The 15,005-nt window shown below is 48.6% G+C and overlaps 1 protein-coding gene across 1 annotated transcript in view; it reads right to left on the bottom strand.

Moving 5' to 3' along the window:
- The window catches only part of Pcdh18 (protocadherin 18), a 10,422-nt gene extending 488 nt beyond the window's left edge, over positions 1–9,934 (bottom strand). The window contains exons 1-4 of the mRNA XM_013029511.1: positions 7,475–9,934; positions 6,642–6,727; positions 6,388–6,551; positions 7–348 (exon numbers count right to left, since the gene is read on the bottom strand). Coding sequence (XP_012884965.1) covers positions 7–348; positions 6,388–6,551; positions 6,642–6,727; positions 7,475–9,934 — 3,052 coding nt within the window. The remainder of the gene's footprint in view (positions 1–6; positions 349–6,387; positions 6,552–6,641; positions 6,728–7,474) is intronic.
- Between the last annotated feature and the right edge of the window lie 5,071 nt (positions 9,935–15,005).

Genomic DNA, 15,005 nt, shown 5'->3' with positions numbered 1-15,005 from the left:
CTCCGCCCTCCGCATAGGGGTCCAGGGCCGGGGGCAGCAGGCGCTGGAACACGCTGCTCATCTCGGACAGCAGGGAGGCCGTTCCCGCGTCCTCGCTGCCGGCATCCTCGTGCGGTGCGTCCTTGCCGAAGGTGGAGAAGCTCTTCTTCTTCTCGCCGGGCTCTGCGGCCGCCGCCGCGCCGTCCTCCTCTGCGCCCGCGGGCCCCTGCGCGTTCCGCGGCGCTGGCGGGAACTCCTCGCCCGGGATGAACAGGTTGCTCCGGTAGTCCGACGGCGAGGGCAGCGGCGGCATCCAGCACTGGTCCGAGTGGCCCAGGACCCGGCACTCCTCCGTGCACAGCCTCATAGCTGCGCCCAAAGAAACAGGAGACCCTGGGTTAGGCGGATCGTGACCCGCAGGATGGAGACCGACAGATACAGGAGGTTTAGATGGTGACCGCCATGTCGCTTGGCCTGCGGCAACCACGTTCATGGCGCTACAGGGTTCACTACCTTTCTTGATGTTGCCATCCGCTCTCTAGCTGACCTGCTTTGGGCTTCATGGATTCCATAAGGAACGATCATGCAATTTATACGGATTCATCTTCCAAACGTCCTATTGTAACTGATTTGTTGACTTGTTACTTAGAAAGGCTGCGGGGGGAACATCTTTATGACTTGATATCTATTCTCACACTTGACGAAGTGTGCTCTGAAGGCTGAAGACGCGTTAATATTCAGATAACTGGCAAAGCCACCAAACGAGTAAGAAAAGAAGAATATGAAAAGCATGCCTCTCTGTTATTCCGGATGTTTTGGTACTAATTCAAGTGGCCACGCGCCTAGGACATAATAGAAATGACTAAAGCAGAAAAACGAAGAAGACCAAGCTCTCCAAATTTGGCAAACACGGTAACTAAAGTACGTGGAAAACAGGAAAGGCAGAGATGTCCTCCTGACACAGCCCACTGTGCCTTCTCTATATCATCCCACTTTACAGCCAAAAAAAAAGCAGAAATTCATAACGTGCTGAGTAATTCTTACAAATGTGAAAGAAAATGGGACTCTCTTGCTAGCCAAATCTATCTATTCAAAGCTAATTTTATAAAATGAGCTACTTAAAAACAATTTGTCTTGCACCCAAATGATTGCTGCAAGGCCCAGCCCCCAGCAGGGCTGCTGAGCTCACGGCTGAGCCCCACCAGTATCTGCACAGAATAGATATGCACTATGTATTTTCTGAATGGAAATAAAGCAAGGAGAAATAAGGGTCTTTATATAAGGGTCCAGAGGCCATTGATTTTCCTGGCTGGCAGCTCCAAGATAATTTGGGCCTCAGTTTAGAATGGAAAAAAGGAAATATTGAGTGATGAAAATGAGAGTAGGGGTTGTGAGGAGAAAAAAGCTGCATTGCTAAGACACCTAAAAAAGCAAAAAATAGTGTGGGGAAAATGTTGAGGAAAGGTGTGACTACAAGTAGAGAAAGGAGCAAGATAAAGAGTCATTGTATGATTTTTCTATGGAGAAAGATTAAATTTGAAAACTCAGGGTCACTTAAGGACATTACAAAGTTTAGATGACCTAACTTCAAGCAGTATCTCTAGAAAATTTCGCCAAGTATTATTGCTCTCGGTGTTGGATGTGGACACAAGTGAGATGTGTCGGAAGTAACTGGAATACCTCCAACAGCGGTGGGTTTCTCTTCAGTGGGATCACTATCAGAGTGCTAATGATTTTTTTTTCCCTTTGATTCCCCAGGTCTCTGAAAATGGAAAGGAGACCTGTGTCCATTGTCTCTCTCACATCCTGTCAGAAGGAAGAAGAACAGACATCCTGACACCTCTTCATTTGTTTGGCCTTTAGCTGTATGGCTGTAAGCCTAGAAAGGACTTGATGGTTTTCTGGATTGCTTCAGTGACTTTGCTATGCATGAATGTTTAATGATGAGGAAAAGCTACACTGGATTCTAAGAATACTCACCATGATTTAGTTTTCTAGAAACCTGAATCTAATGACCATGTAACCAATATGGCAGAGCCACAAGGATGGGCTAATGTGTACATTCTAATAGTTCACGCTCAAACCAACTTTGATCACAGTGAACGCCATCTACAATCACGTCTCAATAATTAAGTGGTAGACAAATGACCAAATAATCAACACAGAACGGAAAAGAATAAGAAAGTAATAAGAAAGTTGAAGAGAGAATAATGGAGGAAGAGATAACTAGAGAAAGTGAGCGAAAGCAGGACAGTAAGCAGAGAGAGAAAGAGCACACAGGGGAACAGCACAGAACGAGTATTTTCAATGAGATTCTCATTTTATTCCCCTGGAGACTCAACTGCGTGGCAATACTCTTAGTGAATGAGTAACTCATTATTGCAAATATTCCACCCCGCACCCAGAGCTTCAAACCCGCTATCTAGTGAGCAGCCTTCCTTTCACTCTTGAGAGGTTCTGCTAATAGGTCATGCCCTCTGGAGATGGAGACATACTAGAAACAGAAGCCCACCGGTCCCCTGTGTGACTGTGTCACGTGTCACTGCACTACAACTCAAACCCAGCCCACAATCGTGACAGTCCATACATGAAGGAAAGCACACGCCTACTTTCTGTGGAGTCTTAAGTTCCTGGCTGACTAGTCAGGTGTCTATGAAGAGCCTATATAAGAAAAGTAATGGGACAGGCCTCCCATCCAAACACATCCAATCCAATCCTGACTTCAGTTCACTGATGACATCATAAATGCCCAGCCAATGAAACCAACCAGGGGATACTGAGCCAGAAAAAGGGAAATGGGGAGACGTGGAGGTGGATGGTTCTAAAGAAGAAGCAACCTAACACAACTGTGAGAGATGCATGGTGTTTAGGCACACAAAGTGAAGAAAATCTAGCTCTTCTGGCTGGAGGGTCGGAGTGTGAGGGCAGAGTGGCCTCTTCCTCTTGCAGACAGATTTGAACATGGCAAAACTGAGAGTCAATAAGTTGGGAGGAATTTTATTGGCCTTTGAATATCAAGATAAATAGTTCTGTTCAGGGTTGCTGAGCAACAAGAGTCAGGCATTGATTCTGAGCCAAAAGTAAAAAGTGGAAATGGAAATGGACATGTTTTTAAAAGGTTATTGAAGCTGGAAGCAGTGTGGTGGCAGGAGGTGCTATCAGTGGGAGGCCATCAGCTGTACGTTGGTCCAGTAACTAGCCATGGCGAAAGGCCAGGGCAAAGCAAGGGCGGCGGCCATGAGGGCAGAAAGGTCTAGAATGAAACAAGGATAACAGATGACGGAAAGCGGAAGGACCTCCATGAATAAGAAGGGGTGAAGCAAGAAACAGAATCCAAAACCTTTATAATCACCCTGTGCTACAAAACACACGGGGACACTGGAGAGGCTGCGGACATGTGGTAAGTGTTGGAGTGCAAAGCTGAACGAGCAGATACAGATTTTACAGTCCAGAAAGTAGTATATCTGTGTGGGAATTCAAAGAATGAGTGGCCAGAAAGCAATGCATCATAACATAGTCTATATTTGTTCATAAGACTAGTGCAGGAAAGCAGTTGGAAGGAGACACTTAAGTCCTAAAAATATACATGCTTTAGAAAACTGCTGATCTCTCCTAATAGCCTTCAGATGTCAACTTACATTTTTCTCTACTCAGGGTATTTCCTGAGACTATATATTTACAAACCACAAGGTTTGCACCCATATATGACTGCAGAAGTTTCTAGAATGAATGAACTAGACTATTGGTTACATGTAATCAGAATGCTAGCTAGCTTGCTGTGGAGATTTGGGATGGACTGTGTTGGCCAAGCCTAGACATCCATGTCAATCCTCCAGTGGCACCCCGGTGACAAGTCTCTAGCGGAAAGCAATGACCACACCCACACCAGGACAAGTAGCAAGCAGAACAGAATTATGCCTTCTATAATAGATGCTATAACACAGTGCCGTATACCAGCAAAAGAGCTCTGCTGTCTCTTGCTGGAGTATAATAGTATAAAAATGGAAGTTTTAAGGGACTGACTGCATGTTAAGAGTAATTACTAGTGATAATAAGAAGTTGCACTCCTAATTTAAAAAGAAACGACATGGATGGAGCTTACAGTCCAAGACTCACAGTTTTCTCGAGTTTATAATTGCCTACCTATTATCTCTCTATTACTTCTATTCCCTGTCGTTTGTTCAAAAGCTAGAGAACCTGCCTGCCATGAACATAAGAGGTCTGGGTAGTTTTGAAAGTATGGGAAACAACAGAAGACTAGTCCTGACCTGTAAATTTTTTTAAAAAAATGACTAAGGATGTAGCTGTGGTACAACTCTGGGTCCACTTCCCAGAACCAAAGATAAGTAAGCAAATAAATACATGATCAGTGACTAATTTTAGAAATAGCTGAAAAATAAAAGGTGGGACTCCCGGTTAGTGATAGGAGTCCATGAGGGAACTGAGTTTTCAGCATCCTTTAGTCCCACAAGTGGCAAAGATAGCTACCCAAGGCAATTATTTTTCCATTTATTAGGATTGCTAACTTAAAGTGCAGTGAAGTCTTCATGCAATGTTTAGATGGAAAATTGAATATGTTGGCATTATGTCTGTTATGCTACCTTTGTGTTTCATGAAATAAAAATGAATGACATTGTTCAAGGGTAGGGTCCTGTCAGTATCATGGAATCAGTAATTCAGACACTGTTCGCTAGAAGAGCTGGCCTAATACAACTAATTTTCTTTAAGCAGGGAGTCTGAGGTCATCTGTATTTTACTGGATTTTCAGAGATGCAGCTTCACATTGGTCTAGGGAGTCAATGTGTGAAAATGAAGGACTGTGAAAATGAAGGTACAAACTTGGGCTGCCATGTAAATTGGGCCCTATTTTTCATGATACTTTAAACCCTTTCTATGCATTCATCCAGACAGCAATGTAGCATCTGTTCCCAGGACAAGATAATCAACTGCACAACACTTAATAATTGTGCAGTGGCTACTGCATCTTTAGGATATCCGATCAAATAAGCCACTCAATCACTCAATTTATTTTTAAAAAGTCAGAAGGCCCTGTTATTTCATATGTTTGATAAGTGTTCAAGGACATAGAGAGGCTGAATTATCATTCTGATCATGTACAAAATACATGATTGGGAAGCTTCAGTTTTTAAATCTGAGACAAATCAGAATGCTTTTTCCTGTCACCACCACAACTAACTCCAACAGGAATAATAGCAAACCTGTGAGAAACTTATTTATCAAATCCAAACTCCAAATGCCAGCACTACAGCTGACCCCAATGTCAACTGAGCCCAAGGCTGGAGAGGCACCACAGGTGGAGAGTCCCAGGTGGGCTGCATGCTCGCCCTGAGTCCAGACAACCAATGCTGACAGCGACAGGCGATGCTGCTGCCGCCACCAAGCCCCTGACAGCTGACGAGAACGAGGATTCCTATGTGTTGCTTTTCTCAGACATTTCTGGAGCTCCCCTGTGATTTCTTTTTTCTAAGCACTTTAATTTGTCTATATCTGGAAAATAAACATTAGGACCAAGGTGGATGAAAGAACATTGCTCTGCCTTTCTTTCATTTATCAAACCGCAGTCATTGGATCAATATTCAATGAATTTAGAAGGAAAAAGTAGGCAGAGGAGCATGTCTGCCGTTCTCAGGGCTGATTTCTTAGTGCAGTCCTTAGTAACAGGGTTGCTAAGAGACCCAGGGAGTATTTATTGGTTCAGAAAGTTCCTAGTGCACAAATGGAAGGAAGGGACACTAAGGAAAATCTGATTCAAAACTTGAGAGACTCTCCTCCATCTCAACTGTGTGCTTATAAATTCCCTTACACAAGCCCTCTTCCACCACAAAGCAGACAGGAAGTGAAAGGTAACAAGACATATTCTATGCTACTAAGCGTCAACAAAGGTGCATTCCTTCTTATTTTTAGTGCTTAAAGTGTACCCTTGCCAGTATATTTTAGTCTCTGATTTTGTGAGTTAGTTCCCATCACGGGAAATGTGTCCTCCAAATTATAACCCATCTCACCACTGAGTACAAAACAGACTGCCTGAATGAAAACACACCCAGTAATTTTACAGAGTTACTCAAGAGTGTCCCAGGGCAGCGCTGGCTGGGACAGAAAGGGGAGGGAAAGGCTTGGCCTTCTGCTCGCAACTCTGCCCACCCATTTTTTTTCCACTCTCTAAACTCTGGAGCTTACTCTTTCTCTACCAAGGACTTTCTGTGGATTTCAAGATAATTTCTAAAGTGTTTCACTTTCTCTTCCTTGCTCGTTTCTAGTGAGCACACTGCAAACATCTCAATGCGAAGGACACGTGAAGGAGACAGGGCCCATTTTAAACAGTGGGACTCTGTATCAGCTATGCACAGAACAACGTACGTCCTCCCCACCCACCCCGACCCCGCGTACCTGCTGGAATTCTGCCGTCTGTAAGAAAGAGGTCACTGAATCCTTCCCCCAGCAGTCTGTCTATTGGAGAATCCCGTCCCAGGTCATAATCGCTGTCCCCGGCCTCACTGTCCCCTCGGCCGCTGTCTTTCAAGCTAAATTTGTCCATGTCTTGAAGGGCATATCTAGAAAGACCAATCAGGGAAGCTGTTATGAAGATCCTTCTGCATGAGAGCTATCTGAGACGACACAGACCGTGCAAACAGAAGTCATACCTATAGCTCCTGGAGTATTTGTTTCCTCGAAAGCTCGGTCTGGGCTGGTACTGACCCTGGTGAAGCATGGAGAGAAGTTGAGAGACCTGCTGGAAACCAAACAGACAGACTGATTCCTGAACACAGACCTCCACGCCCACCTCCTCACGTGCAGCCGGGGGACACATCTCCAGGGGCTGTTTCCCGCTATGGTGCAGCATGGGTGCACTGCACTTGGAGCATGGACGGCGGCTGGGCTGCAGCCCACTGCCCAGCCTCTCACCACACACATCCAAGAGACCTCCCAGGGAGCCTGCAGTCATGCAGTAAGACAATGGCTTTTTTAAAAATGACTTTTAAATAACTGATTTTCTTCCATTAAAAAAAAGCCATGGAAAATGTTGTACATTTCATTGTAGCACAACTAGTTGAAGTAATGTCAGAAAATGTCTCCAGAGTTGGACAAATATAGTAGGAACTGTGGAGGGAATCTGGAGACCTCATCATTGATTTCTTTTTCTTCAGTAGAGACCTCAGCAGTGTAAAAAAAAACCAGAAAGAAAGAAAGAAAGAAAGAAAGAAAGAAAGAAAGAGAAAGAAAGAAAGGAAAATGAATAAAATAAAATGAAATAAATCCCTCTACCTCTGAACTTCCCACGCCTCTTCATCGGGGCTGGAAGTCAGAAGCCTCTTTTTTAGAGGCCCTTGTGAGCTTCACCAGGGACTCTAATACCATGGCACATGCAACGCCCCAGTGAGTTAGTTAAGAAAAGGGGAGAATGTGGAAAAGTCTAGGTCTAGGCCCATGTCACAACCCAGACCCCAATCAGGATAGGGGCACGGGAAGGGCCTACCTCAACCGCAGGTGTAGCGTGGGTGAGTTCTAAGGAGAAACTCTCGGGCACGTGGTTGGAGGAGATGGTCACCAAGCTGTTGAGTGACTGGTGGCTGTTGTGGCTCTGGCGGCTGCCCATGTGCCCCCTCTCCAGGGCTGGTGATGAGGAGGGCGAGGATCTGTGATGGGATCTGATGGGCAGGGTGCTGTTGAGGGTGGGCACCAGCGTGATGTCCCCTTTGTGAATCTGCCGCGACGGCCTCTTTGGGTGGTGCTGATAGGTGGACTCGGCCACCCTGCAGTTGTAGGACCGAGTGTCTTTCTTCTCCCGGTTGCACCGAGTCGCAAACAGCACCATGATAACCAACAGCACGGTGCAAATGGCACCCAGGGAAATAATGATGATCATGGAGACGTCCGGGGAGGCCTGGCTCACCGAGGTCATGGTGGTGCTGGTGACCGCCGGGGTGTTCTCCAGGACCACGCACTTCAGAAGGACTCTGGTGTGCAGGGGAGGGTTGCCTTTGTCCTGAATGATGACCGAGAGCCCCCACGTGGTGCGGGCCACTGACTCCATGCTCACGTTGGTGTGGAGGTCGCAGGACTGAGGATCCAGGAGGAAGACGCTGTCCTCGTTCCCAGCCACGATGGCACAGCTGAGTTCAGCGTTCACGCCAGAGTCTCTGTCGATGGCCCTCAGCCTGGTGACATGGAAGCCACTGTCGGCCCCCTTGGGGATGGCGATCTCTGCAGTGCTGTTGTGCAGGGCAGGCTCCACCACCACGGGCACGTTGTCATTCTCATCCAGGATGGTGAGCACCACCGTGGCGTTGCTCACCAGCTGCTCGGGGCTCCCTCCGTCCCTGGCTTCCACCACGAAGGTGATCTGACTCACCTCCTCGTGGTCAAAGATTCTGAGGGCGTAGATGGCCCCATTGGACGGGTCGATGGTCACATAGGTGGTGATGGAACTCCCCAGGACAAAGCTTTCCAAGATGGTGTAGGTCACCTGCCCGTTCTCCCCCAGATCCAGGTCGGTGGCCGTGACCGTGGTGATGTAGGCGCCTGGCGAGTTGTTCTCCGAGATCACGAATTCGTAGCGGCTCCTCTGGAAACGGGGCGGGTTGTCATTGATGTCGTTGATCTGCACGGTGAAATGTTTGACTGAAGACAGGCTGGGGGTCCCCTTGTCCTCTGCAATGATGGTCAAGCTGTACTCCGACCTCTTCTCGCGGTCCAGGGTGGCGTTGGTGAAGATTAGGTAGTTGTTCTCGTAGGTGTTCTGCAGCCTGAAGTGGCCGTGTCCATACAGCCTGCAAACCACCTCCCCATTCAACCCGGAATCTTTGTCGTGGACCCTCACCAAGGCCACGAAGGTGTCGATGGGGTCCCCTTCGAAGATGTAGGACACTTCCTCCTTCCCGGGAAACATGAAGTTGATGCTGATCTCGGGCTTGTTGTCGTTGACGTCCACCACCTTGATGATGATCTTGCAGTGGGCGGGGATGGAGTTGGGACCCAGGTCCTGGGCCTGCACGTCGATCTCGTAGGACTTGGTGATCTCGTAGTCCACTTGCTTGAAGAGGGTCAGGTGTCCGCGCTCGGAGTCGATTTGGAAGGTCTCTATGATCTTGGGAGACACGTGGCTGCTGAAGGAGTACACGATCTTGCCGTTGGCGCCCTCGTCGGGGTCGGTGGCGTTCAGGTCCAGCAGCAGGCTGCCCACCGGCGCGTTCTCGGGGAGCTCGATGAGGTAGGACTGCCGCTCGAAGGCCGGGCTGTTGTCGTTGGAGTCCGAGATGCTGATCTTGAGGAGGGAGGAGCCGGAGCGCGGCGGAGTGCCCATATCCGAGGCGGTGAGGCGCAGCTCATAGCTGGCCACCCGCTCGCGGTCCAGCTCCCGGACCACGATGAGCTCGGCGTACTTGGCGCCGTCGGTGCGGGTGCGCACGTCGATGCCGAAGTACTGGTTGTCGGAGAGCGCGTAGGTGTGCAGCGCGTTCTCGCCAACGTCGGGGTCGAAGGCGCTGTCCAGGGGCAGCCGCGTGCCCACGGCCGCGCTCTCCGAGATCTCCAGCGCGATGACCGGCCTGGCGAAGCGCGGGGCGTTGTCGTTGATGTCCAGCACCTCCACCTCGATGTGCAGCAGCTGCAGGTGCTCGGTGGGCAGCGTGACCACGTCGAACTCCAGGGAGCAGTTGAGGTTCTTCTGGCAGAGCTGCTCGCGGTCGATGGTGGCCCCGATGCTCACCTCCCCCGAGCTCTCGTTCACCACCAGCAGCGGCGAGTTCCCGCGCTGCATGGCTCGGAAGCGCACGGCCGCGGGGTTGGGCAGCTTCTGCAGCACGTCCGCCAGGTCCTCGGACAGCCGCGCCACCACCGCCCCGACCCGCTGCTCCTCGTACATCCGGTACCGCAGGTTCCGGCCCAGCGCCGCGCGCGCCGCCGCCAGCAGCAGCAGCAGCACGTTCGCCTCCATCTACGCCGCCCGCCCGCCGGGCGCCTCAGCACGGCTCGGCGGCCCCGGGACCCGCGCCGGCCGCCCGGAGCCCCGCCGCATCCGCGCCCGCGCCCGCGAGCGCCCGCGTCCCGGAACCACGGCGCGGCGACCGGCGGCGGCGCGCCCACTTCGGCCGGAGCATACACACCGCGCGGGACGACGGGCGCTCGGGGCGCCGCCGGGGGTCCCGGGCCGGGCGTCCGACCCCGGGGTGGCCGGCGCGCTTCCCGCCGCGGAGATCCAGAGGGGGCGGCGGCCTCTCTGCCGGGCGGCGAGGCTGTCCGCGCCCGCCGCCGCCGCCGCCGCCGCTGCGCGCGGGCCGAGCCCGATGCCCTCGGCTGGGCGCCGACAGCCCGTTCCCCGCGGGATCCGCCGCTGCGCACGGGCTGTGCCCGGTCGCCACCGGTCCCTCGGCTGCGCTCAGGCTGAGTCCGGTCCCCGCCGGCCCCGCCGCTGCGCGCGGGCAGCCTGGTCCCCGCGGGATCCGCCGCTGCGCGTGGGCTGTGCCCGGTCCCTGCCGGTCCTTGGACTGCGCGCAGGCTGAGCCCGGTCCCCGCCGGCCCCGCCGCGGCGCGCGGGCAGCCTGGTCCCCGTGGGATCTGCCGCTGCGCGCGTGCTGTGCCCGGTCCCCGCCGGCCCCTCAGCTGCGCGCGGGCTAAGCCCGGTCCCCTCGGCTGCGCGCGGGCAGCCCGGTCCCCGTCGGCCCCTGGGCTGCGCGCAGGCTGCGCGCGGTGGCTGCGGGCTCCAGCCTCACCTCTGAACAACTTCACTCAACTCAGACAAAGCTGCGGCCCTGCCTGCGCGGAATCGCTCGCAGCCAATCAGAGCGCCCCCAAATCAAAGGATCGGGAAGGAGGGAGGGAGTGAGGGGAGGTGCGCGAGCGCGGGGCTGGGGCACGCGGGGCGGGGCGCGGGCGGGGCACCGAGGGGAGCCTGTCGGGGGCTGGGGGGGCGTGGCCCGGCTGGGGGCTGGGCGACCTGGGACCCGGGGCCGGAGGGAGAGGGGGGGCCTGGGAATGGGGCTGGGGAGGGGGGGAATGGGTGAAGAGCCCGCCTTCCAGCATCCCCCCTCTCCCGTCTTGGCTCTGCTGAGAGCACTTTCTCTGAGCGTGCCAAGACAAAGGGGAGACAAATTGCAGAAGACAAAACTTTAAATCAACTTCTGGTGGCCCTTTATTTATATGACACTTTAAATGGTTCTTGTTTGCTTAATTGCGCTTTCTTCTGCCGCAAACATACAATCTCCCTGCTTTTCATCGTCTTGGAGTGCTGTGTGAACTTTAACTACCTCTAAGTGCGTTTTGGGGTGTTTTTTTTTTGTGGGTGGTGGTGGAGGAATTTAATAAGATTTGAAAACTTGCTTCTAATTAGGCGTCTCAGCCCGCCCTTCCCCTCCTCTCCCCCCTCTGTAAATACCGGGGCCTGGCTAGGAGCAGATTTTCTTGGGGCTGTGTTTTAAAAAGAACAGAGCCAGGAAAGAGGTTTCATTTTCTGCTTCTTTCATCTTTATTCTTTGAAGATAAGAAAAGGGCTACCTTGCCGTCTTGATTAGCGAGATGGAAGGAAACACCTCTGAATTTGGAACTGGTCAACCATAGGAATTCTGCTTCCTAGGTTACTCTTTTCCTTGAGTTTTGGGGCAAAAAATAATGTTTGATGGCATTTCTTTGTCTTGCGCTTTTAAAAAGAACCCTGTTTATCTTGGGGAAAGGACATTTCAAGCTTCAGCATGCCAGTTTCTGCCAAAAGGTGCTCTCTGCACAGTCTTCACAAGGAATGCCGAGGGGACAGGGACTCAATAGTTTACAAGTCAAATTTTTAGAACGTATGCATTATTTATGAAAACGCTTTTTCAGTTATCTACTTAAAAAAACAGGGCTTGTTTACACTGACAAATAAAATGCCTGAGCTGAAAATTGCATTTCTGTATGCATCAGAATGCTAGAAATACCATGGGAGGCCAGCGCCGTATCCAGGTCACGGAAACCGATGTGATATTCTTATTCGAAAATATGATTATTTATGATGCTCTTTCTGCACTGCCATTCCTTTTAAGTTTATCATTGTGGCTCCATTCCGGCTGTCTTCGCCTCTCCTCCTTCATGATTCCTGAGCTGACTTCATTTACTTCCATGTATTGGCTCTTTCACAATAATCTCAGCCACTTTTTTTTTCCATTTTTCTCCATTTCTCTTGATTCTCCCCCCCCCCAACACACACATAAACACACACACACACGTAATTTTCTGAATTTTCCACTTTGCTTACTCTCAGCAGAGCTCAGCTAAAGTCACTGAAAAAGATTCTTTATGGAAAAAAGAAAGCAAAGGAGGCTCGGCGTGAAGCCCCTTCTTTTTAGGCCTTGAAAAGAATTTTATAAGCTATTGTCTTTCTCGTTCCCTCTCCTGAAACCAGTGCTGTGTGGCAAATTGTGCAGAATGGAAATGCCGATAATGGCTGTAGTTAGCACTGGGTCACGCTGATGGACGTTCTGGCCCCATGAATAATACTGTTTTACAAGTTTGTCGCCCTTTCAAATTGCTGATCCCAAACCCTTTAGACTAACCAGGAAAAGTACCACAAGCAACTGGAACTTCAGAAAGCCATGGCCATCTGGCCTGGAGGGCTAACAATCTGAGCCAATAATTATATCAAGTCAGCCTTCAGTGAATCTCTTTCCAAAAATCTAAAAGAGCAAAGAAAGGAATTAGTGACTATTCAAAGTTTGGATGAGGATTCAAAGGTAATCTAATTCCATTAGTTCTGCGAGAGGGTTCTTTGTGCAGCTGATGAGTCTATTCCAAACATCTCCAAGAGCACTGAATTCCATTCCTGAATGTTCAGGACAGTTTTATGTTTTGTTTTTTCAAATTTCCTATGTTTTAATAGCAGAAGTAACTTCAAAATCCTAATTTTATTTTATTTTCAGCAGTATGCACCTGAGAAATTTACAATAAGTGATAAATTATATTACAATCATAAACATGGGTTTCTATGAGTAAATCTTTAAAGAAGTTGGCATCGTTACACAGAGAAGGCCTTTTTTCCCTTATAATAATGAATCCATTGTTATTTTCTTTTCACCTTTCTTTTCACCTTCCTAATGTAAAAGTCAAGGAGTTTTACTTTTGCATTATCCTTAGTATATAATACTTGTCCACAGGTCCACCTTCCCTCCATCCTCCTCTTCTTCCTCCCCACCTCCCGGCCCCGTCCCTCTCCTCCACCCCCTCCTCATCTCCTCCTTTGATGGCTTTGGAGGCCTTCAGCATTTGCCTGAGGCTTTCTACTACTGGACCATACCAACACTGCCAGCCCTCATGCGTTCTATTTGTCTTTAAAACATAAAATTCCTTTTCCTTTATGCCTTTGATTGTCTCCAGCGATTCACAATTTCCCCATTGAGTATGACTAAAGAGCAAATGCCACACACACACACACACACACACATCTCCAAAAATGATTGCTAGGAATGATATCTGAGCAATGCACACTCATGGTCACACCCCCTTCATTGACAAGGAAAGAAAGTGCCCCCACCTCTTGGAGACCCTGACATGTAGTGGCAGCAAGCGTAGCATCTGAGACCATCCCAGCTTTACAGGGTTCAACACTAGACTTCCTCTACCACCTCAGCCTAAGCTGGTTCTAAATGACCAACCTGGAGCAAACACAGAAGCAGTGAGAATTAATACACCCCATCCCCTTGAACAACGATTTCAGCATGCCGTTTATCTTCATTATTGCTGTTTTAAGGCAAAATCACCTTTATAGCCCTAAATCTTTAATATTTTCCTTCCTAGTAAGGATGAAGGATAGCCCATGACTCCGCTGTAAACTTCAAATGTCTCCACATTACACGAAAAATAATGTCTTTTGAAGTGCTGGAATACAAAATGAATGCCATTAACATTTCAAAAAAGCAGATGTGGATTTTGTCTTACAATATCTTCGCTAATAGTTTATAATTTTGTGAGACATAAAAAGTGAAGAAGACCAGTCACAGTGATCAGACTCATTTTTACCTCCTTATATTGTATCTTTCCCACCACCCAAAATTAATCATCTACTTTCAGAAAGGATCTTAACCCCTTGGAAATTGGCATGGTATTTCAATCTTTCTCCAGTATTCACTGTGCAATGTGCCTTGTAGAAGAAGCTCATGGTCCTGCTTGACACCATATGGCCATAATAAGCCTAAGCAATTACTCTACCACGTATCCTGGGAAATTAGAAAGGGGAAAAGCTTCACCAGACAAAGGTTATGAAAGTTAAAGAATCTCAGTACTCTGGAACTGATTAAAATAAAGAGCTTGCTTATTATAGGAGCTCAACAGATGTATGATTGCTGGTGCCACTAATTGATACCTATGGAATTTCAGAAAAAAATATAATTTAGTTTCTGACTCCGTAGACTCCTTTGTGAGGTAGGAGTAATAGCACATGGCTGCAAAGAAATCTTACAAAAATATTCTTCATTTCTCATAAAGGCTTGCCCACAGTAAACATACAACAAAAGCGGTTTCCTTTCTTTATCGTGTCTTTTTAATTTCTGTTTAATGCTCATTGATTTTTTTTAAAAAAATAGGGATGTCTGAAGTCCTTGTTTCTTTTCAGACTTTTTTGGTTTAGAGGTGTGATTAATTTGCCTTTTATTTCCTGGAGGGTTTAAATTCCCTCCATTTTGATTCTTGAAGATCACCTGTAAAACAAAATCAATAAAAGAGAACTATGATGGTCTCTTGAAAACTAGTGGCTTCACTGAAGAAAATTACACAAGAACTAACAGAGTTACCAGTCCTTAAGCAAGAAAAGCACATCTTAATACAAAATGTATATTTACTAGGTGCTTTAGTTACCTTTTGAGGTCAGGTAAATATCTGGAATTTGCCTTCTCTCAGATCACTGGAACTAAACAAGTTTTTAAATATCATGTTACACTACAATAAGAAGACAAAATGATTCAATTTTGTCAACAACTAGGAAAGATACAATTTGCTATGTAAAGTTTATATTTAAGAAGCACTACAAGGATTTAACAATCGGAATA

Source organism: Dipodomys ordii, unplaced genomic scaffold (assembly GCF_000151885.1).
Source record: "Dipodomys ordii isolate 6190 unplaced genomic scaffold, Dord_2.0 Scaffold119, whole genome shotgun sequence".
NCBI classification, from domain to species: Eukaryota; Metazoa; Chordata; class Mammalia; order Rodentia; family Heteromyidae; genus Dipodomys; species Dipodomys ordii.
This window is presented reverse-complemented; position numbering and strand designations above follow the sequence as displayed.